This window comes from Vespula pensylvanica, chromosome 4 (assembly GCF_014466175.1).
Source record: "Vespula pensylvanica isolate Volc-1 chromosome 4, ASM1446617v1, whole genome shotgun sequence".
Taxonomy (NCBI): Eukaryota; Metazoa; Arthropoda; class Insecta; order Hymenoptera; family Vespidae; genus Vespula; species Vespula pensylvanica.
This window is the reverse complement of record NC_057688.1, coordinates 1,890,681-1,914,679: the sequence shown is the minus strand read 5'-3', so window position 1 is coordinate 1,914,679 and position 23,999 is coordinate 1,890,681. Positions and strand designations below refer to the sequence as shown.

The 23,999-nt window shown below is 26.6% G+C and overlaps 5 protein-coding genes across 8 annotated transcripts; 3 read left to right on the top strand and 2 right to left on the bottom strand.

The window, feature by feature from the left end:
* Positions 1–1,581: 1,581 nt before the first annotated feature.
* Positions 1,582–6,212, bottom strand: LOC122628412 (ATP-dependent RNA helicase DDX54). Its single transcript, XM_043810686.1, has 11 exons — positions 5,856–6,212; positions 5,398–5,774; positions 4,980–5,295; positions 4,683–4,893; positions 4,362–4,588; positions 4,099–4,290; positions 3,873–4,014; positions 3,604–3,796; positions 3,381–3,519; positions 3,152–3,302; positions 1,582–1,769 (listed from the first exon to the last, which is right to left on the bottom strand). The coding sequence occupies exons 1-11, from the start codon at positions 6,048–6,050 to the stop codon at positions 1,585–1,587; spliced, it is 2,328 nt and encodes a 775-aa protein (XP_043666621.1). The 5' UTR covers positions 6,051–6,212; the 3' UTR covers positions 1,582–1,584.
* Positions 6,213–6,453: 241 nt separating this feature from the next.
* LOC122628398 (60S ribosomal protein L24) lies at positions 6,454–7,690 on the top strand. Its single transcript, XM_043810663.1, has 5 exons — positions 6,454–6,556; positions 6,680–6,755; positions 6,903–6,988; positions 7,083–7,244; positions 7,519–7,690. The coding sequence occupies exons 1-5, from the start codon at positions 6,552–6,554 to the stop codon at positions 7,652–7,654; spliced, it is 465 nt and encodes a 154-aa protein (XP_043666598.1). The 5' UTR covers positions 6,454–6,551; the 3' UTR covers positions 7,655–7,690.
* A 68-nt stretch (positions 7,691–7,758) lies between these two features.
* Positions 7,759–10,622, bottom strand: LOC122628397 (lambda-crystallin homolog). Its single transcript, XM_043810662.1, has 6 exons — positions 10,464–10,622; positions 9,442–9,629; positions 8,687–8,895; positions 8,455–8,612; positions 8,200–8,342; positions 7,759–8,141 (listed from the first exon to the last, which is right to left on the bottom strand). The coding sequence occupies exons 1-6, from the start codon at positions 10,499–10,501 to the stop codon at positions 7,924–7,926; spliced, it is 954 nt and encodes a 317-aa protein (XP_043666597.1). The 5' UTR covers positions 10,502–10,622; the 3' UTR covers positions 7,759–7,923.
* Positions 10,623–11,291: 669 nt separating this feature from the next.
* On the top strand, positions 11,292–16,797 carry LOC122628396 (nuclear factor NF-kappa-B p100 subunit). 4 transcript variants are annotated; one of them, XM_043810659.1, is made up of 19 exons: positions 11,292–11,364; positions 11,447–11,609; positions 11,970–12,116; positions 12,222–12,367; positions 12,482–12,648; positions 12,815–12,953; positions 13,399–13,540; positions 13,616–13,720; positions 13,797–13,905; positions 13,980–14,107; positions 14,186–14,377; positions 14,471–14,538; positions 14,631–14,900; positions 14,994–15,117; positions 15,245–15,489; positions 15,628–15,786; positions 15,891–16,004; positions 16,082–16,339; positions 16,417–16,797. In XM_043810659.1, exons 2-19 carry the CDS (start codon positions 11,522–11,524, stop codon positions 16,516–16,518), a joined length of 2,703 nt encoding a protein of 900 aa, XP_043666594.1. In that variant the 5' UTR covers positions 11,292–11,364; positions 11,447–11,521; the 3' UTR covers positions 16,519–16,797. The 4 variants fall into 4 exon arrangements, with proteins under 4 accessions (XP_043666594.1, XP_043666593.1, XP_043666595.1 ...); XM_043810658.1 differs by having other exon boundaries at positions 11,293–11,609; XM_043810660.1 differs by having other exon boundaries at positions 11,294–11,609; positions 12,228–12,367.
* A 715-nt stretch (positions 16,798–17,512) lies between these two features.
* LOC122628525 (DIS3-like exonuclease 2) lies at positions 17,513–22,589 on the top strand. The gene is made up of 8 exons (XM_043810905.1): positions 17,513–18,144; positions 18,428–19,125; positions 19,395–19,656; positions 19,729–20,246; positions 20,318–20,612; positions 20,705–20,898; positions 21,046–21,328; positions 21,473–22,589. The coding sequence occupies exons 1-8, from the start codon at positions 17,830–17,832 to the stop codon at positions 21,575–21,577; spliced, it is 2,670 nt and encodes an 889-aa protein (XP_043666840.1). The 5' UTR covers positions 17,513–17,829; the 3' UTR covers positions 21,578–22,589.
* Positions 22,590–23,999: the final 1,410 nt, after the last annotated feature.

The following is a 23,999-nucleotide window of genomic DNA, read 5'->3' as shown; positions in this document are numbered from 1 at the left end:
ATATGTATAAATCTATTTGTATTTTATCTAAACTTTAAACAAAGTTAAAAGCATAAGTAATTTCTTCTTCGTATATGGACTTACAATGTTACTTTTGTAAATTTTCATAATTTCTCATTTTTCAACTAATTATAAATTCCTTTGAAATACTAACACGCGACTCAAGTTTATCGTTTTCGTTAAGATTGTTTTGTAAAGATTTTAATTAATGAAAAATAAGACAGTAAATTAATTAACGACCTATCGAACTAATTAGTGGAACAAGATCAAAAGATTCGACGATGCTTTAAAGCTTCGATATGTTTGAAAAGTTTTTAAGGCTTCCTCAAGGTTTGTGTTCTGACTTTAGCGACGTGTGAACGTTCGTTGGCAGTCTCTGACATCACAAATTGTATAACGGTGTTATCTACGATACAAAAAAATCCTCTTAGATTATATAAGATTTAATTATCCTTTCTTTCTTAATACGTATCCGCACGCGAAAACAAATGTGCTAGTTATTTCTACTGAAATGTCATTAAAGATCTTCCAAGGTTCGTGTTCAACAAACTTTTATGAATTCCTTACGATTAAAAAGATTCTTTTTCTGTCAGATATAAAGAAATAAACATAAGTAATTATTACTCGCAAGTATCCCTGATCGTGTAAGAAGAATACAAGCATTATCAAAAAGATCTAAAAGATTAAGAAGATCGATCGATCGATTTTATCACAAACTCGACATATTATCCTCGATAAAAGACTAGTCAAGTCGAGTCACGACATTTAAACATGTCCTAGCGATCTCGTGCGCGAACATAATTAGCTGATTATCTTAAACACTCTACGAAAATTATTATGCAATTGCGCAGTAACGTAATAACAGACTGTGAAAGCGCCCACAAAATTTGTACCTTTGTAAGGATGAATTAAAAATTGTTTTTCTTTTTTGGAGACTAGAATAACTTGAGAGAAAGAACAAAAGTATATTTTCTTAAGAAATATGTCGAAATATAATGATATATTTCGTTCACATTTTTTCAATGTCGCGCCTTTCCTCGCGGCGCGAAATTCGAACGACGAAGAAATTTCACGCGCGAATATTCTTCTTAATACGTCTTATGTCGTTCCGCGCGTACGACCACTATCTAGGAATTACCATCTCAAGGTACTTACGTAATAAAGTGCCGTGAATTAAATTCTCGAGCTATCGGCATTATTGCATACTAGCGACGTGGCACGCGCGACTCCGGCAAAGAAATAGCTAGGTTTTATATTTTTATAAACGTTTTTAAATCAGCTCCAATTTTTCCATCGTTTAATTCGCTCGTATCTTGTATTATTGTTTTATCAAAGAAGGGAGGAAAAATAGATTAAAACGCTTAATCTTATCGCGTGTTAACGAAATTATCCAATGATTTTGAGAAATTTATACGACCGGTTTAAAGTAATTTAAAATTTTATCTATATTGTAAACAATTTTTTTTGTAATTTATTTATTTTATCACCATAAGAAAAAGTTATTATCCTACGATCTTAGAATCTCACGAAATATTTTAAAACGTGTATATATGTACAGAGTATATATATACAATTGGATACCTTTTAACGAGACTTTCCCCCTTTTTTCTGACCTTTCCGGCCCTTTCTACCATTTCGTCGTTTCTTCCTTTCCAACAATTTACGAGCTTTCAAAATTTGTTCCGGTCTCTTCAACTCTGACTTGGCCTTCACCTTCTCCTTGATCTTTTGATTATGACGCGCCCAATGTGTATTGACGTTTGTTTGCACTGAAATCAAATGTTTTTTCCGTTAGTATGTATACACACGTGCGGATATAATTTTAAATTGAAAATTATTAAGAAAGATTTTATAATGATATATTAAAAAGAAAGAAAAATAACAGAAAAGTATGAGTTCGTGTATTCATGTTATCGGATATCATTCGCAATACATTACGTCGTCATATTTTTCAAGGTTTTATCATTTTGCGTACCTTTAAAATTATTGACAAGGACGCGAAAGAAATCAAATACTCGCTTGAGACCGTGCTCTCTTATTAGATGCAAGTTCGTACGTATCTTTATCTTATTATTGTCAAAACAAGGCCGTGATTTTAAGATAACGTTATTTTATAACAGTGTTCGAGAGGAAAAGTTAGGACGCAAAATAAATTGAGGTCTGATAACAATTACATTTAAACATAATTGATAAGAGAATATGTGATCAAATTTCGAATTTTTTCATTAATCTCATGAACATCTCAGATTTCAATCGTAGCTTCTAATCTGTATAATTATGAACCAAAGAATTAGACACAGCTAATTAAAGCGAGCCTTACTATGCTCGCGTATAATTAACTGTTACAGCATATCTTATTATTTGTACGAAATGTAAGTGCAAGAGTCATTAGAAGAAACGCAAATAATTGAAATAATTACGTTCATGTTCAGTCATGCTGCAATCATTAAAAGCAATGATATACGCTTAGAATTTATTTAATCTTTAAATACGTTTACGTGTTTTACGAATTTGCAAAATGTCATCTTCAAAAGTGCCGTCTCTATCACCGATAATTTTATTATATCGATGATTGTACAATGAGCTTGTTAAAAATGTAAAAATAAGTATTACGCCATGCATACACGATCTCGTTATATGTACGAAATATTCTCTCTTAAATAAAAGTCGATAATTTTTCTTGACAAAGATAAAAAGTACGATAATAGAAATGTTTGAGTGACTATAGTTCTTTATCATTTTAGTTGATTCCAAATTCAAATACCTTTTTTAGATTGGATATTTTAAGTATCGTGATATTCAACATGTTTTGATTATGCAATGATTACTCGTAAGTTGAAACTAAATAAATCTGTACCGAGCGTAGATAGATCAATGACCTTCTTCCTGCATTTAAACGTGCCTGAGATTGACTTGTCAACTTGTCTCGATTTATATCAGAAGTATGTACTATGGAAACTTACGCGTGGACCATACTGTGCCTTTATATAGATCAAAGGATTAATGACACTGTCTGGCAAAGTAATCTATTTACATTGTATATATATATATATATATATATATATATATATATATATCGTACATGCAATAAATCACAGAATGATTATCCTATATCTTTCTTTCTCTTAACTTGTATAATATCTAAACTTACATTTTTGCAATTGTGGTGATTCTTCTTCGCTATCTTCGTCGGCCATAGCATCGACTTTACTCTTCTCCTTCCATTGCGTGTAACGATTTGTTTTGTATGTAGCAGGAATCCATGCTCCAGATTCGGTACGTATTTTACCAGCTTTTGGATCCTAAAAGGAAAAAGAAAAATATAAGATAATTAAACTTAATATTATTACGTGTAATAATGGTAAAATTACGATTCATACGTTATTAATAGTAATCATTTTTTTCTTTTTACGATCCCATTTCTTAAGTTGCGTTTGTAGCCGTAAAGATTCTTCATTGTCTGCTGTTAAATCCAATTGTGCTTTTTCTGCCTCTGTCATGAAATTATTTACCGCCAATCTATAGAACGATTCAAGGGTTACGATTAATATATATATAGTTATATACGCAATAAAAAAAAAACATATACTTTTAAAAACATACCCATCTTCTGTATGTTTATCTGGTGCAGAATACGGAATATAAAATTCTTCATCCTTAGTAGCCAAACGTTTCTTTTTCTTAGTATTCTTATACAAATCTTCTATATTTCGTTTCTTTGGCATTATCACTTTATTAAATGCTTCATTAATTTCATTCTCATTACTTTTTGGTAATGTAGTTTTTTGAGACATATCTGCAAATGGTACATAAAGTAACTATATAGTATTTATATTTTGTAAAAATTATATTTCTATAAAATATAAATTTACTTTTTGCAGCCTCCTCCTTCTTTGCTTCTAATGTCTCCATTTTTTTATGAAAGTTGAAAATATTATCTTTATGAAATGCTCGTTTTTCTTTCATCACTTTATAATCCAATGAACATGTTTTTTTGCCGATTTCGAATATTGTCTGTTAACAACAACATATAAAAATGAGAAATATATTTATAGAAAAAAAGAATAGTAGGATCCACATTTCCTATAACATACATACTCCTTGAGGTCTGTACTGTTTCATTTTAGTTAATATATCCATTGTGGCAGGATTAATATTAGAATATTCAGGTATTATACCAGCTGAATTAATATTCAATTCTTTCATTCGTTTAACGCTTTCCGATGATGCTGCTGGCCGAGATTTGATATAACGTTCATAAGCATTGTCACAAACTTTTTCCATGTTTTTCTATAGATAAAGATATAATTAATTCACCTTATTGCCATCTATTTTGGAATTTATTCTGTTTTTCGACTTACCAGATCAGTAGATGAATCATGCCAATTTATTAATTCTGCAAGTTCTTCTTCTATCATAGCTTGAGGCATTTTTCCTATTATATACTCCATATCATTACTTGTACTAGACAAAGGAACTATATTTAATGAACGACCAAGAAATAGATGTAAATCTAGGAGATATGGATACTCATCAGGAGTTACAATATTATAAGCAGTTCCAGTTCGACCAGCACGTGCACAACGACCTGTGTAATAAAATCCATAATTGCAAAAAGTGTAATAAAATCCATATGATCGATTGATTCAAAGATTATAATATCTATTTAACATTGTACGTACCTACTCTGTGCACGAACAATTTACATTTAGCTGGGAAATTAAAATTAATAACATTATCTAAATGAGGTATATCTATACCACGAGCAGCAACATCAGTAACAATTAAAGTCTTTACTTTGCCCATTTGAAATTTAGCAGCATTTATTTTACGTGCAGATGGATCCAAATTTGAATAAATAAATGTATTTGAAATTCCTGCTTTGTCTAGTATCTGTTAAAAAATTGCATTTTTTTTTTTTTTTTTTTACTTCATTTTATAGTAATGGAATAAAGATACAATAAATACTATAAATTTACCTGATGGAGGTATTCTACATGATGCATAGTTGCAGCAAATATTACAGTTTGTGAATCATTTGCAATGACATTCTTTAATAGAGCTAGAAGCACAGCCAATTTCTCTTCAGGACGACAAATAATAAATGATAAACTTAATTCTTCCGGTAATTTACTTTCAACATCTAATCGTATTAAGATAGGATCGCTTAAACCTGCTTTAGTAAACTCTACTAAAATCTTAGGTAATGTAGCAGAGAACAGTAGAGTTTGTCTTGTCTCTGGTAATCTATTAACTATCTCATGAATTTGTTCACCAAAACCCATTTCAAACAATCTGCAATTTTATGTTAACTTATAATTCTATTTTATAAAATTACTATTAGTGCATTAAATATCAAAATTATCTTATAAAACCATATTTTTCATAAAATCTCACCTGTCAGCCTCATCGAATACAACATACTCTACACTGTTTAAACGTAAATCCATTTCAACACATATATGAAGAAATCTGCCTGGTGTAGCAACAATAATATCAGGATTTCCATGAATAATACTGAATTGATTATCCATACTATCTCCTCCCAATATCACTGCAGCTTTTAATCCTATAAATTTTCCTAACTCTTTTATAAATTTCAATGTTTGCATTGCTAATTCACGTGTAGGTGAAAGAATTAAGGCACGTGCACCAGTTTTAGCTTGTCTTGTCTTGAGTTTTTCAAACAATGGGATTAAAAAACAAGCTGTCTTTCCACTACCCGTCCTGGCCATTGCTACAATATCTCTTCCTTCAAGAGCTAAAGGGATTGTCTGCCGAAGAAATATTCATACTTAATATTTTTCATCTTCTTTTTTAAATTTACTATAAAGTAATATTTGAATCATGCTCACCTTCCTCTGTATTGGTGTTGGAATTTTATAACCACGTTTTAATATACCTTTCAAAATAGGATAGCTAAGAGCCATAGATTGAAATCCACCTGACTTCTTAGAAGCTTTTTTCTTGATGTCCGAAATGTCTTCATCTTCTTCATTTTCATTAAGTTCTTCTGTTCCTCCAAAACCAATAACCTCTGTATCCTTCATTTGAAATATTTATTTAAAAAATACTTAAATCAAAATAAATAAATTAATTAATGACACCAATGTTAAGATTTCTTTTAATCGTTAATACACAAATATACAATTTGCATAACATAACCTAACAAAACAGAAATTATTTCACATCAGTCACATGTGTAATAATTCTGAATGCACATGTACGAATTTTAACAGCTATGAAGTTAAATGTCAGAGAGACAACCTTGTAAAACTTCTTCATCTACAATTGTTAATACTTCGTATTAAATATTCATTAAATAGTTAAAACTGTTTCACATAAAAATTGAATAAATATAAGTAAAAAAAAAAAAATTATAAATTTTAATATGCTATATTAGTACATACAAATTTTCTAAATTTTATTATTTATGTTTCAAGTTATTGAAATCTAGCAGGTTGGTTAACCTGAGATTTCGCGTGAAAATAGCTGCATGCTATGAAAGTTTCGGCCATTTTTGTAGGAACTTCCTTTCGTGTAAACTCAAAATGAAGTAAGTTAGTGCTTGTATGAGAATATCTAATACGTTTAATGCAATCCTATTAAATTTATGCAAAGTATATAGTTAGTGATAATAAGAACAATATTTTTATTAATATGTGATAAATCTTTCTAGGATCGGTCTTTGCGCTTATAGCGGATATAAAATATATCCCGGCCATGGTAAAACTATGGTTAAAGTTGACGGAAAGGTATATTTAATTCTATTTTAATTTTATAAATGTTATTCATTTTCGTGTACTTTGGAATACATTTTTTATTTGTAACCATATGATACTAATAACTCTATAAAAAATATATTTATTATTCTTCAACATAACCTTACTTTTTTTTTATAGACTTTTACTTTCCTCAACTCAAAATGTGAATCTGCTCACTTAATGAGACGTAATCCTAGAAAAGTTACGTGGACCGTTTTGTATAGGTACGTTCATTTAATTTTTTAAATTTCTTTTTTTTATAATATATGTATAATGTATACATTTTTATATATTATATTTGTCATGTAAATTACATAGACGAAAGCATAAAAAGGGGCAAGAAGAAGAACAAGCCAAGAAGAGGACAAGACGTACTCAAAAATTCCAACGTGCTATAGTGGGTGCCTCTCTCACAGATATCTTGGCTAAACGTAATATGAAACCAGAAATTCGTAAAGCACAGAGGGACCAAGCAATCAAGTAAGTATTACTTTATTTATCTGTTTATTTATATAATATTTGTCCAATACTAAAGTTTACTAGGTATTTTTCTTCATAGACAACTGTTCCTCTGACAAGATCTTTATATCATGTTAGATTTCAGAATGTCTTAGAATAAATATGGATTGCTTCACCCAGAATTGTGCATTATTATAACACTGTCTGGCTTTTGCGGGTTCATACAAAAATATCAATTGCTTAATATATATGTGCATCGTTTAGTATATACACTTATAGTTGTATATACTTTTAGGGCTGCAAAAGAACAGAAGAAAGCAGCAAAAGCAACAAAGAAGGCTGTTGCACCTCCTAAAACTAAGGCTATGCCTAAGCAGAAAGCTGCAAAGGTGACGCAAAAATCTGCACCTCGTGTTGGTGGAAAACGTTAATCTTTCTGTGACATACGAATAAAATAATAATTTTAATTAAGATTTTCAATTCTATTCCTGAAACATATCATTATATTTTTAATTCTACTTTAAATAATAGTACATTTTAATTTACTTCCAGCTTTATTTATGCGAAAGAAAACTCCCATATGGAGATAATATTTCGATTATATACATAGGATGATAAAAAGAATAGTTTATTTAATTCAGATTAAAGTATTTTATACTTTGTATGTTGTGGAATATCTATTGTAGTATCAACTGTAACTTTATTTTTCTTTATTCAACTCTTTCTTTAAGATTGATAACTTCGTTAACGCCTTATCTCTCCATGCACGTCGTTCTTGTAACTTATCAAGAGGACACATCTCGTTTAATTCGTTACTAATTTTATCTGCCATATCTCCGACAAATTTTGGTACCGGTCCGAAAGTCATACTTACATCATAAATTGATTTATTATATACCTCGCAATACTTCTTCATACCTGGAAAAAGAGTACATCTTGATTGTACATATTTGTTTATTTTTATCACTATGTATACCTTCGGCATTAAGATGCGCGGCTTCGAAAGCACCCAGAAATGCATATCTCATTCCAAGACCTTCACTCATTACTGCATCTATATCTTTTGCATTAAGTACACCATCAGCTACCAATCTCCATGCTTCATTTAAAATTGCATACCTATAAAACAACGATTTGTCTAATTCTAGTTTAAGTAATAATAAGTTGTATAAAAAGAATTAAAGATATGATTTATCACACGAAAAGCGTTAAAATTACAATCTGATCATACTGTATTCTATTCAATGCAAATCCATCGATTTCTCTATTGAGAACGACAGGTGATTGACCAATTTCAGTCATAATGGCTTTTGTTTGATTTGGTATTTCGGGTCGAGTCCATGGTGCTGGAACTATTTCAACCAGAGGTACGTAATACGGTGGATTTACCTAAATTCATAAAATATTTTCATAGATATACTACAATTAAAAGATTTTTCTATAAAAAAAGAAATCTTATTTACAGGATGAGACACGATCACTTGATCTCGATGTTTCAATTTCTCGCTATAAAGCGAAGGGCGGAACGTCGACGTGGATGACGATAAAATAACTTTATCATCGATGACCTTATCGAGATCGTTATAAACTTTCGATTTCAACTGTAAATTCTCTGGTACGCATTCTTGAATGAATTTTGCACCTTTTACAGTTTCAGTTAAATTCGATGATCCTAAGAATCGAAAGATATATTTATTATTATTTTTACATTACTCCATAATATTAAATACGTATAATCAGACACGATTAAAGAGATAATATTATTGCTTATTACTTTCACAAAGAACCAAATCTTCCTTTCCATATGCAAATTTCCAACAAAATGCATCCTTTAAAAATTTACCGACACTACTTATAACTTTAATCTTTATTTCTTTTATGTTTTCCTTTTTCTCAATGTCGTCAGATATCTATCTGCTTTTTAATCTTTACTTATTTTATACACGTATAAGTACTATAACAGTTATATAACTCGACTTATAATTTGTTCGAGTACGTAACTCGATTCGATAAAGTATTGACTTTTTGATAAACCAATAAAATTTTATTAAAAATGTTATGATAAAGCATATCATTGTGTTTACAATCAAAAAATAAAAATTAAAGTTTGAACAAGTTTTCTCTCCTATCTCACTATTTGTATTTATGATAAATCGGTTAAAAATAAATTTTCTTTTTTCTTCGTTCTTTTTTTTTCAAATCATTATATTAAATATACCCTTGATAAGTTGAAATTGTTGAGCAGCAGAAAGAGAACCACGAAGGAGACCGTCTTTTTCCAGACGATGTAATTGCTTTTGAATGTCTTCGAGAGCATTCGTAATTTGTTCCTGAACAATATCGTAAATTGTCACTTGATATCCCACACTGGCAAATAGCATTGCCCAGCTGCGGCCAATTAAACCACTAAAATTTAAATTTTAATGCTTACATTATCATAAAGGTAATAAAAATAATATGAAGTCATATTATCATAATATAAAAACAAATTGATTTGTTAAAAATACTTGTCAATATCGTATATAATGCGATGTGGTAGAGTTGTAAGTTACATGTATAGATCTCACAATTTATAAGTACTATTTATCTATATATATATGTACATAAACATCGACAGGCATAAAATATATATATAACGAAGAACCATTCTCATAAATTTTGTCGTTCTATTTTATTATCTTATCTTTAAAAAAAGTACAGTTCAATATTGTGTTTTTAGAGTTCAATTTGGAAGGATTACTAGTGGATTTCTCAAAAAATTATTAATTTTATGATTTTCTTTTGTCTTCAAATAGTGACTGACACATGTAAAAAATACCAGGAAGTTAAAAGAATGTGAATAATGAATTTTAATAGCAATCATTATATGCAATTAACAAGAAACACGGAAGTAAACAAGGTAATGTAATTTTTTTCTTGAAAGTCGATAAAAAAGTATAAAATTATATGGTTATTTTATTTGGAAATTATTATATAAAATGTGATATACGTGGATTATCTACCGAAGGAATTAAAAATTTTTCGTTTCTATTACCAAAGATCATTCACGATATATGAAAGTTTACAAAAAAAAAAATTATGACAACGAATGTAAATTTGCTATTTATATACTTTTACTTTTTTTTTTTACTACTAATTTGCTAATTTATACCACTTTACTTACAAATTTAAATAAAATTACCTTCGCAAAAATTCACTTATCAATTAGATTAAATGATTTTAATTTCAAGATGTATTTACCTGCCGATGATACCAATCTTTTCATTTTTATTAGACATAGTGCACTATATGTCGGTTAAATAAAACCTCGAACGTACAATTAGTTGATGCCGTAATGAATCAAAAATATGTACTGCTTGACACTGCTTCTTTTCCATATATAAGTCGTAGAACATTGCGATAATGATCCCCACCTATAAGATCCAAGCATATAAGAGATCTTTACAGAGAGTGTTACTACATCCATCGACAACATTTTTTGTTACACCTTTTTACAACTCGCTTGTATTCTATCGGTAATATATCGACATAACTATAAAAAGAAATACAAATTTTACAAAAATTAAAATATTTTTTAAACAAAAAAATAATAGAAAAGATGAATATATGAATATATACTATCATTGTTTAACATTTATTTACAAACTAATGTATTCTATTAAATTCGATTCTTATTTTGAGATGTAATATATACGAAGCGTTATAAGAAAAAAAGAACTTTACACTATTTACAAATAACTACACAATTCGCTGTATATATATTACTTTATTAACAATTTAAGTTGTTTACATAATAGAAAAAATATTTTTATAAATGTTATATGAATTATAACTTGGAGTATTTTATTTACTTTCGTATAACAAAGAGAAATTCATTTTGTTAGTTTATAATCGCAAAAATAAAGGAACATGAATTCTATAAAATATTTATTAGAATTCAATTTTAATTTTAAAAGAGATGAAATTTGTAACCTTCAAAACATCGGACATTGTGTATCGAATATATTGTCATGCGCATAAAACCCCACGTACTATACGTGATTAATTCTTCATATCTGTACTTACGGGGAAAACCCTCACGTTTATCAAGGTTATTTTGTCACGCAGTTGAGAATTGAACTAGTACGATAATATGTGTTTGGTGAGTACATTGAGCGCAGTCTGAAGAGATCTTTACAAGATTGCAATCGTTTATTTGTATATATTGTCCGGTTGTTTTGTAGAATTAAGGTTAAAAAGGTGGTGGTCTCTTTGTGGAACAAATTGTATATTTCAGGATTTATTTGTTTCTTCTATTTATGCATTTAAAAATGCCGGAATATAAAAATTTCGAAGCGATGAAAGGAATATTTGATGATCTTCAGGATTACGGTACTTGTGAAAATGGTAATTGGATAATGATTTTTTTAAAGGTTTATGTTTGTTTTTTATTAAAATCTTAAAAAGACAATTACTAAAAATGATGATCTTTGGTATAACAAATTATTTGTAATAGTAAACGTATTTCTCAAAGCATAGATGACATTTTCAACATTAAAAGCAATGTAATATTTAAATGTTCTGAATAATAATTTATTCGTTTAAGTATCATATATTTTGATAAACGATTATGTGATTGCAATCTGTGTTTAAATAAAAAATAATTTTTTATATAGACTAATATAAATCATAAAAATATTACATCAATAAACATTGAAATCATTTATATATTAAATAACTAATAAATTGTTTTCTTTTTTTATTTAGATCTAATGTTCATTAGCTCTACTAATGCATTGAGTCTTTATAATAATCATATAGATTCAAACGTAAATTTTAATATTGAATCACCTATGTCTACTACTTCGTCACTATCACATATACCTACATATATGTCATTAGATGATTATACCGGTACGTATATTTTCTTTTCTATTATTCTAAAGTAATCAAATTACTATATATGAAAGTAAAAAGATCTTATAAAATAATTAATAAACTTGTCTTAATTGGGGCTAGCTATTGGTGAACCACATCTTATCATAACAGAGCAACCAGTAGAAAAATTTAGATTTCGTTATAAATCTGAAATGATCGGAACGCATGGAAGTTTAGTTGCAGCAAGTAATACGACTGCTCATAAAAAATGTGCTCCTACTGTCCAAGTAAATATAATTAATTTTGTAACAAAATAATAATAATATCATAAATATTGAAAAAAATATAAATTTTCAACGTTTTATAATTAAAATTTAAAAATTTTCTAAAATTCATTTCAGTTAAGAAATTTTCAAGATAAAGCAATAATTCGCTGTACATTGGTTACATCGGATGATAGAAAGGAAAGACTTCCACATGCTCATCATCTAGTCAGAAGGACAGGACATAAGGATCAAGATGATCCCCACGAGATAGAAGTTTCTCAAGAAAATGGATTTACTGCTGCGTATGTTGATAAAAAACATTTGTTATTTTAAAAATAATTGATATATTTAATAATAATTAAATAATTTATATATTTATAATTTATATATTTATTATTTTATATAAGATAATGTAAAATCATATTGTGTAGCTGCATGTTTTTCAGCAAATTTTACAATATTTTATAGATTTCATGGAATGGGTATAATACATACTGCAAAAAAACATATCAAGGATGAACTTGTACGAAAACTTCAGTTTGAGTTACTAGAAGAACGTAAAAGAAAAAATATTAATGCGATTCTTTCAACACGTGATGAAGTACAGGTATAAATAATTTCATGGGAACATAATTTTTTGGTATATTCTGTAAGTAAGAATAAGAAAAAAATAATATCTCTTTGAAATCGATGTAAATTTACTCAATCAATGGAGCTCATTGCAAGAGTATGTTTACATAATTCGACCTTTATGTTGTTTCATCGCATTTGATTATTTGAACAAGGAATCATACTTAGAAAAAGCAGATTTCTTGAACATTGGTTTATTATTACATTATAAAGTATTAACAATGACTTCCCTTAGTTTTCATATTTTTGGTATAATTTTTTTATAAAGAATTTATGGATCTGCGTTTATATAACATTTTTTCTTATTTATACTCATAGAATGTATTAGTGGAGTTTGATTTTTTAAACCTGGAATACTCTATATAATGTTAAAATTGATAATAAATAATAATCATCAGTGATATAAATATTTATTTTCACAGATTAAAGCTGATGCAGATATTTATCAAAAATCAATAAATCTTAATAGTGTGTCTCTGTGCTTTCAAGCTTTTATTAAGGATAGAAATAATATTATGACTCCACTTACAGAACCTGTTTATTCTAATCCGATTAATAATCTTAGTAAGTGTTTTATTTTTTTATATCTGTGTAATATTTTATACGTGTGATTTATTTGCATAATTTTTATTCCTTTAGAAAGTGCTCTTACTGGGGAATTGAAGATCTGCAGAATAGATAAATTTACAAGTTCTTGTGAAGGTGGAGAAGAAGTATTTATATTAGTAGAAAAAGTTGGAAAAAGTAAATAAAAAATTTTTCTTTGCTACTAAATAATAAGATGGAAATTATATTAAATTATTAAAATTTTTTATTTCAGAAAATATAAGAATAAAATTTTTTGAATTAAATGAAGATATTGAAGTCTGGTCTGATTATGGTCGCTTTTCTGAGTTGGATGTACATCATCAATATGCTATTGTATTCCGGTATGTATAAGTTCATATATCCAAAATCAGTAATATTAATATTTATCTTTAGAATATTTGATTTTACATTTAAGCACTCCACCATATAAAGATATGAATATTACCTCTTCAAAAGAAGTTTTTATACAGTTAGAACGACCAAGTGACCATGATTGCTCAGAACCTATTAAATTTACATATAAGCCAAGTGACAAAATATTAGGTATTTATTTTTAATTTTTATTAGATTTATATATTTCTCAAATATATAATTCTAATTTATTTTCCTTGCTTTCTATAGGTAGAAAAAGACCACGTACATCTTATTCAAATAGTATTGAATTGGCACAATCATTATCTACTATGCAAAACAATGATTCATTTACAAAATTGAATGATAGCCAAGAAATCTCTAAAGAATTAAAAGATATATTACTAGAAGGATGCTCATCTTCGGAATATCGTAATTTTCTACAAGGCGTAGATCTGGATAGTAAGTTACTGTAAAATACAGATTTATTTAATCTTTTATGATTTATCTGCATTTAAAAAAATATTCGATACATTCAATATATTATAATTATAGAATATATGAAACTATTAAATAATAGTGAAGAAGAAGGACTCACATGGGATGGTCCGTCTACAAAAAAAGTAGGTCTTTTACCAATTTATATTATTATAATAATGATATGAATTTTATATAATCATCTACTACATGAATATATTTTTATTATTTTTATCAGTTGGATGATGATATCATATTTGCCAAGAATATTGTATTTGAAGCCATTAATATCGTTCAAAAGGAAATAAATAATAAAAATGGAGAAATTAGTCCTAATAAAAAAAAACAATTAAAAAAGTTACTTATGGATAGATCTACTTATGGCGATTCACCATTGCATGTAGCTTTACGTTATGGTCAACGCGACCTCGTAAAATACATTTTGATACTTATGGGAACTGATCCAGAATATCAAATACTTGTAAATATACAAAACAGTTCAGGAAAAGTACGTATATTCAGGAAAACTATAAATATTATTTTATCATTTATACTAATTCTTTTTATTATATGAATTTTTTATTATTGTATCACAAATTAGACACCGTTGCATTACGCTGTTCTACAAAATCAGCCAATCATTATAAAAGCATTATTAACACTTGGAGCAGATCCAAGTATATGTGATGACCATGGTTTCTCTCCATTACATACTGCTGTAAGAAGTAAGTTCTATAAGATATATATATATATATATATATATATATATATATATATATATATATAGACACACACAATACACACAAACATATGATACAAACACATAAATTTTTACTTTTAAATTTATTGTAGTACCTAATGCTGGAGCATGTGTAGATACTTTATTATCCAATAAACTAATTGATATTGAAAGTTACAATGATCTTGGATGGACATCTTTACAACTCGCTGCAGAAGCAGGTTCATATGATGCTGTATGCTCTCTCGTTCGAGCAGGAGCTAATGTAAATAATACGGATAAATCGTACGGCCGTACTGTATTACATATAGCAGTTGAAGGAGGTCATAAAGAAATAGTTGAATTTTTATTAAGAAATGTAAGGTTAATGTATAAATAAATTAACATACAAAATTTAATTTTGCTATTTATCTAGTGATAATATATAAGATGTATTTAATAGTTAATTACTATTAATTTTTACTAAACAATGACATTAATTACATCATTTTTACAGAGTGATATTGATATAAACAAAAGCAATTTTAGCGGAAATACGGCATTACATACTGCAGTAGCATATTCTGGAACAAGAGCAAAAGAATTATGTAAATTATTAATGGAATATGGAGCAGATCCACATATCCAAAATAATAGCAGTTCAAGCTTAGATGATGTATGTATATATATATGAATTATATATAATTTTTGTATAAACATTTTACTTCAAAGATTTAAAACATCTATGTTAAAGTAATAAATAATATAATTTGCAAACAGATGGAACAAGAAATAAATGAAGTTAACATAAAAGTTGAAGTAGAATCCGAAGAAGAAAATATAGATGAAACTGTTGGACAGTCATCCTTTGATTTAGCTACTAATAAGCCAGAAGTAAATAAATTTAATAAAAATATGTAAATAAATATTTATAAGATAATTCCATGTTTAAATCTGTATATTTTTTACAGATTTTGCAACTTCTAATGGGACATGATAGTAATACACAAGAAGAAAATAAATTAATCTCATCTACAAAAGAAGAAATATTAAATGAGGATACAAAAAATAATTGGTTGAACAATGAAAATAAACAGAAATTAGCTGCGATTTTGGATAAAACAAAAGGCTGGGAAAAATTAGCTAAACATTTAAATCTTGAATTTCTTTTACAATCATTGTGCCAAAACTCATTAAGTCCATCTTTATTACTTTTAAATTATATAGATGTAAGTTATACTATTATTATTTTTATCTCCATGTAGCTCTTATTTATGATTTATTTAAAATTGTTTTACTTTTATAGGTACAGGGTGACATTACACTTACACAGATGCATGATTTGTTAAATGAAATCAAAGAAGTTGAAGCAGCATTATTTATCATCGACGTTGTGAGACATCAATAAAGAGAACAGAAATATTTATTAATATTATTTATATGATAAAATTGTATAATGTACACCATGATACTGTACTTATTAATTTCTTGGCAACATAGATATATTTTTATGAATGATTTACAGTAATGATATAATGTAAATTTTGAATCATGTAAAAGACTAGTATATTAATAATTGTATTTATATATAAATTTATTTTGTCTTCTATAACTATTTATAGATGTATTTTCATATTATTCTCTTTGGATAAGTACTATTTGAAATATATTTAAATATTCTATCAAACGAGTCTTACAAAAGTTAATTTTATTTCCAAAAATCATATAACCTTATATTCAAAATGTTCATCATTTGTGGTTTTATAACGCTTTATACTGATAATAAGTTCCTTGATTTAATTCCTGAATGATTTTGATGAACAAGATTTCATTTTAAAAATAAAGGTTTAAGAGAGGGCATGACTTTTTCGAATTTCTAAAAAAGCTTTACTTTTTTTTTTTTTTTTTTTTTTTTTTTTTTTTGGAAAAAAAATAATCGCAAAGTAGAGCAATTGTGCCTTTATAAATTGAAAGATAACAGCTAAAAATATGATTCATTCCATGAATTTTCATGGTTTTTTGAAAAAATGTTTGAAAATTTTGTTTTGTTACTTAATTTTAGATATAATTTTTGCAAAAAAAATAATATTTTTTCAAAAATCTGAAAATATAATCTCGTGTAAAAATCCTTTATCTTTCGAATCGAGCTCTTGATCATTTAAAACCCAACAAAAATTGCTATCATGAGAATTCATGATATAAATTTTTGCAAACGCATAAGGAGAGAATCTCCTTAACAACTGCCGATAAAATTATAGTAAAGTATTTTATTATATTATGCATCATACATTTTTAAATATCTGTTAATGAAAAAACAACATGCAATTTTCTTATCATCAATTTCGTTTAAATAATAAATGATAAAATAATAAAAATAATCATCCAATTGTCGGTAAGTACAAGTGATAACGATACTAACGCCATCAAAGCAGGGCATTATTATTGAACATATGTTAGGTTTTACTTGTGTTTATATTCGACGCTATTTTTTAGTTTTTTTTTTATAAATAATGGATACACGAGACCAGATTTTATCTGTGATAACAAACAAGTAAAATTTTGATTTTTTAAATCACGTAAAACACTCGTTACAAAAGAATTATTTCTAAAAAATATCACAAAGAGTGCGCACAAAATACATTTATCTATGACCATTGTATTTTGTAATATGTAAAAAATTAATATAACGTTTTTATAATTATTTTATAATATTTAAATCATGTCTAATGAATTAAAATCTATTACTAAGCCAAAACGGCAACAACATAAAAATCAACGTTGTGAAAAGGAAATAAATGAAGAAGAACATGAGAATATTGAGTCATATTTTTCAAAATTCTTTAACTTGTCTATACAAAATAAATCAAAGTGTACAAAAAGTAAAGAAGAGTCTATCAAATTTATTCAAGATAATAGTAAAACACAATTTGCACAAACTGTGACTAAATTATGTATTCCTACTGTGAGTAAACAAAATGGGATGATGAAAATGAATAGACCAAACGTTTATCCAAAAAACTCTCAAAAATTTTCCGTAAGAAAAGTTTGATGTTTTTATAAATATATAAGTTAATTTAGACATTATAATTGCTATTAGTATTATTACTATTATCATTGTTATTGTGACAATGTATTTTCATAATGTCTATTATAAATATGATTTATAGTTATTATATTTATTTAGAAATAATTTAATTACAAATCAAATGATATATTAAAATAATTTGCTTAAAATATAAACAAATCATATATATTTAAGTACATATATATTAGAATTATGTTGCAAAATTAATAATATATTTATAATTTATCTATAGGTAAAACCACAACTAAGAAAAAGATATATAAGTCCAAGTAAAGAAGAAATTAAGAATAAGATAGAACAAAGAGAGGAATTGATACCAAAAAAAAAGGATATATTATCATATAATGGGAACGCTTCATCAAGTAATTTATGTGAAGAAGAACAAAAATCTATAAAAAAATCACAAAAAATTGTAAAGCCTATAAGATTAGAGGGAAAATTCCCAAAGTTTATACCAATTTCTAAAATGAAAACAATATTAGAATCTCAAAACCCAACAGATTTGAAATACGTAAAAGGATATTTGCGTATCAACCCTAAATTTGGTAAACATGCTTATATAACTATGCCTGATGGAGAAAATGATCTATTAATTATTGGTCTGCGTGATAGAAACCGTGCTTTTAATGGAGACTTAGTAGTAGCTAGCATAAATGAAGAAGAAAAATGGCATAGAGGTACTAATGAACAAAAACAAAAAACTGGTACAATTGTTTGTATATTAGAAAAAATACACCCAAGAAAAGCAGTTGGATTTTTAAAGCAATCTGATCCAATAATATTACTGCAACCAAGGGATAACAGAATACCAATGATTAAAATACATTTAGATACACTGCCAGAAATTTATAATACTAATCCATCTTTATTCGAAGAAATTTTATTTCTTGTTGATATTACTGCTTGGGAAAAGCCACGATATGCTATTGGGTATATTTTTATTTATTTTTTTTTATATAGTACTTATAGATATCTTTCTTAACTTTACATACCATGCAATTTTTTTTCTGAATGTTATAACTTATTATTTGAACTTTTATTTCAATATATATATATATATATATATATATATATATATATATATATACTTTATATATATATATATAAATATATATATATATATACTTTTTAATTAGTATTTTAATATTTATTTTATAATTTATATTTATATATAATAAGTATTATTGTAATTTTCATAGAAAAATTGAACATATGATTGGCACTGCAGGGGACATGGAAGTAGAGCTTAATGTTATATTACTTGAAAATAATATAAATACAGATCCTTTTAATAAGGAATTGGTGAAAGATTTACCATCTGAAGAAAATAATTTGACTTTAATGGATATTAAGGAAAGAGAAGATTGGAGGCAAACTTGTGTGTTTACTATTGATCCTGCAACTGCAGTTGATTTAGACGATGCTGTTTCTTGTACAGTTTTAAAAAATGGAAATTATGAGGTAATACAGTGTATTTTTTTAATTTTTTTGTAATTAATAATATATTACTGATATTGTTATTATATTATTTAGGTAGGAGTACATATCTCAGATGTAACCCATTATTTAAAAGCTTCTTCTCCATTGGATATGGAAATTGCTAAACGAGCTACAACAGTATATTTAGTTAATCAAGTTTATCACATGATGCCACAGGAATTACGTAAATTGTGTTCTCTTTTACCTGGTCAAGACAAATTAACTTTTTCTGTTATTTGGGAAATAACACCTGATGTACAAATTGTAAAACATCATTTTGCAAAAACTATAATTAATTCGTGCTGTCAAATGACATATGAACAAGCTCAAAAGATAATTGATAATCCTGAATATCCTGATGTTGATGAGACATTGAATATAAAGGGAAATTTTACATTTTTTCAAATCTGTGATGTGATCAAAAATTTATATAATTTATCTGAACAAATGAGAATTAAAAGATATGCAGATGGTGCTCTTAAAATAGATCAACCAAAATTACATATTACAATTGATAAAATATCTGGATTACCTACATCTTATGATATTTTGGAAAAAATGGATAGTAACAGGTATACTATTTAAAAGTTCGAGAATAAAATAAATAACTACAAACAAATTGATGTAATAAAAATAATTTCAGGCTTATAGAAGAATTTATGTTATTAGCTAATATGACTGTTGCAACTCATTTATATAAAACAATGCCTGAATATGCTTTGCTGAGAAGTCATAATTATCCTTCCGAACGTTTTCTGACTTTAACTCAAAATATTCTTCAAAGATTTGGAATACACTTAGATATTGCATCTTCTGGAGATTTATATAATAGTATTCGACGCTATGAATCGTGCGAAGAGTTGGAATCTGAAACATACATGTATTTAACAAAATATAGATTGATGGTTATTAATAATCTTTGTTTGAAAGCAATGACAGTAAGATTTCGAAGAATATTATATATATATTTCTTTTATGAATTGTAATATTTTTTATTTTTATCTGTTTTACTTATTTTAATTTATTTCAGCGTGCTATATATCGTTCATCTAAAGTTACAGAAGTAGATGATTTACGACATTATGCACTAAATGTACCATATTATACTCATTTTACTTCTCCTATTCGAAGATATCCTGATTGTGTTGTTCATCGATTACTTCATTCTACTATATCTTTAAATGTAGAACTAGCTCCAAATTGGAGTTCTGAATTATGTTCTAAGTAAGTAAAATAAATCTAAAACTAAAAAAAAATAGACTATATGAAATGAAGAAAAGAGAGGGAGAGAGAGATAATTCTTTTCATGTTGTGTATATTAATATGATTAAAAAAATAAAGTTTTACTAATATTATACTAACATTTTACAGAATAGCAACAAACTGTAATTGGCGCAAATATTATGCAAAACTTGCTGAGGAACAAATTAATGAATTATATTTTACATGCTTAGTAAATATGATAGGATCAATGACTGTTATAGCTATTGTATTGGATGTTAAACAGTATTATATAGAATTTATTCTATGTGATACTGGAATTAAAGCAAAAATGGATTTAAAGGAAATAAAAAATAAAACAACTATTGAATATACAACTGAACATTTAGTTCCAACATTAACTATAACTTGGAAAGAATCTCATATTACTCAGGTATGTAGTTACTGAAAATAGTTGATAATTTCTTCTATCACGAATATATATGAAGATTTTATAGTAGATTAATGAAAATGATAACCGTAATAACTAGCATTGAATATTGTAAAATGTATATTATTGTTCAATATTATGTTTTAGGTGATAACTACTTTTTCAATAGTACATTTAAGAATCAATAAACATCCTAATTGTTTTCGATTAAATACTGTACTTCTAGAACCAATCAAAAATCATGACTGCTAAGTGGATATAATATATTTAACGTGTAGAAATTTCTTTTATAATGTAGATAACCAGATGTTTTTATACAAGAAGCTTTAAACTATACTATTAAAATATTATTTTGTGTTATTAGTAAGAAAAAGACCGATTTTTTAAATGCTATAAAGAATCTATAATTGTTTAAGTTTGATAGAAAACAAAAAATATTACACTTGATTATATACCAAAATTCTTCGAATATTTCAATAACATTTTTTATTATATTCTGCACATATTTTTCTTGTAGTATAGAAAAATTATATTATATATTGACGACTTGTATGTAAAAATATACAAATAAATTTTTTAATGTATACTTATAATGTAGTAAATAAGGTAGAAAAGAATTTTATACACTACAATAAGAAAAAAACTTCAATTGTTTTCGAGTTACACAATAGCAATTTTCTAAGAATTAGTCTAAAAGAAAATATTCGATTTATAATAAATTTATATGAATTTGAATTCTTACAATGTTACATTATTATTTTATATATTATCTTTAAAGGATAAAATTCGTTAAAAATTATTTCGTTGCATAGATAATGAGTTGTCTATATAATCAATTTATATAATAAATGAAAAATTAATGCATAAACTCATAATATGTAATTTTGAAAAATATATGACACTTTGTGACGAAATAGTTTAATCCTAATAAAACTAGACAGGAGCGCAAACCCTATTCTACCGAGCGTACCAGTGATTGATAACAGCAATATGTTGGTCATTTGTGCTATCAGTGTCATGAAAGTCGCTCGAATTTTATTATTAATAATTATACGCGTTAATTCTTTTCGCTCGTGCATAACAATCGGGTGAACTCACACTTTTCATTTTCTCATATTTATGCCCTTCTATAATGATGGCGTACTAGTATAGTAATCCGTGATAAATACAATACAGCATGCAGAGATATGCACAAGATATAAATGCATAAATTAGTGAATACTTATATATCAAATATTATTTTATATAATAAAGTATAAATATATTTCCTGTTTTTATTTTCATTATTATATTATTATATTATATATTTTATTACATAATATTACATATTACATATTATTATAGTAATAGTAATGAAATAATTAAAGAAAACTATTCATACAGGAAAAACCATAAAAAAAAAATAGTGCTGTAAATATTACTTCGTAGGTAGTACAGAAACGAAACAATATATTGATTTTTATAAAATTAATATATAATATATAAGTATATAATCACTAATTATTATTTCTAATCAAATAATCAATAAAATTTTGAATTTATTCGCAACTTTATATATTTAATAGTCCATATTTTTTCATAGAATTTTACTATATCCAATCTATATATTTGTAGAAGTATTATTAACAATGTAAAATGTTAGTACTTTATAGAATTAGATTAAAGCAATTTTGAAAATATATTAAAATATGCAGCCATTCGCCCGGTAGTACTTACATCAGATCAGATTTCGATAGATAGCAAGTAATACCGACCTTGGTCTCACCACGTGGAGGTAGCTGCATCTGGAAACTCACGGTACCATTAAAGTAAACATTAAAAAAATTCACAATCTAAAAATTATTCTATTTCCAATTAATCTATTTCTTATTAATCTTTTAAAATTAAATAAAATCACAATTACATTCAATATCTTTCGAAAGAAAGCCTGAAAAATCGATAATACCAAGAGACAGTAATAATCGAAAAAGTTCTATGTTATTCTGTATAAAAGTTTGAATAAATATGTATTCAATACAGTCGAATTTAGATCAATACTATCGCATTATATATTTTTTATATACGTTTATTATCATTTTCGTAACCCGTGTATATGAAGAATAAACCTATTCATCATAAAACTAGCTATATAACTCAATATAAAATAATACAGTTCGCGTACGTTCTAAATTGTTTAAGTAATTCTAAAATAATTGTATATGATTTATTTAATCTTACTTATTAGGAAAGAGACTGCTTCGATGTTCACTCCTCGGAATCCGAAACGAAACTGTTTCGATGAGAGTTAAAGCCAACGATAAGTTTGTTTTTATTTACCTAAATAAGCAATTACCACAGATTCAGTATTAACGCTCTATAAATATTAGTTTCATTCTATTTTATATTTAATATGCGTTTCGTGAAATGAAATGTTTAAATAATTATGCTATATAATAATATTAAAATAATAAATAATATTAAATATTAATTAGATGTACTTCTTGCACGTTTTAAATTGTTTAAATAACTCTAAAATAATTGTATATGATTTATTTAATCTTACTTATTCGGAAAGAGACTGCTCCGATGTTCACTCCTCGGAATCCGAAACGAAACTGTTTCGATGAGAGTTGAAGCCAATGAAAAGTTTGTTTTTATTTACGTAAATAAGCAATTACCACAGATTCAGTATTAA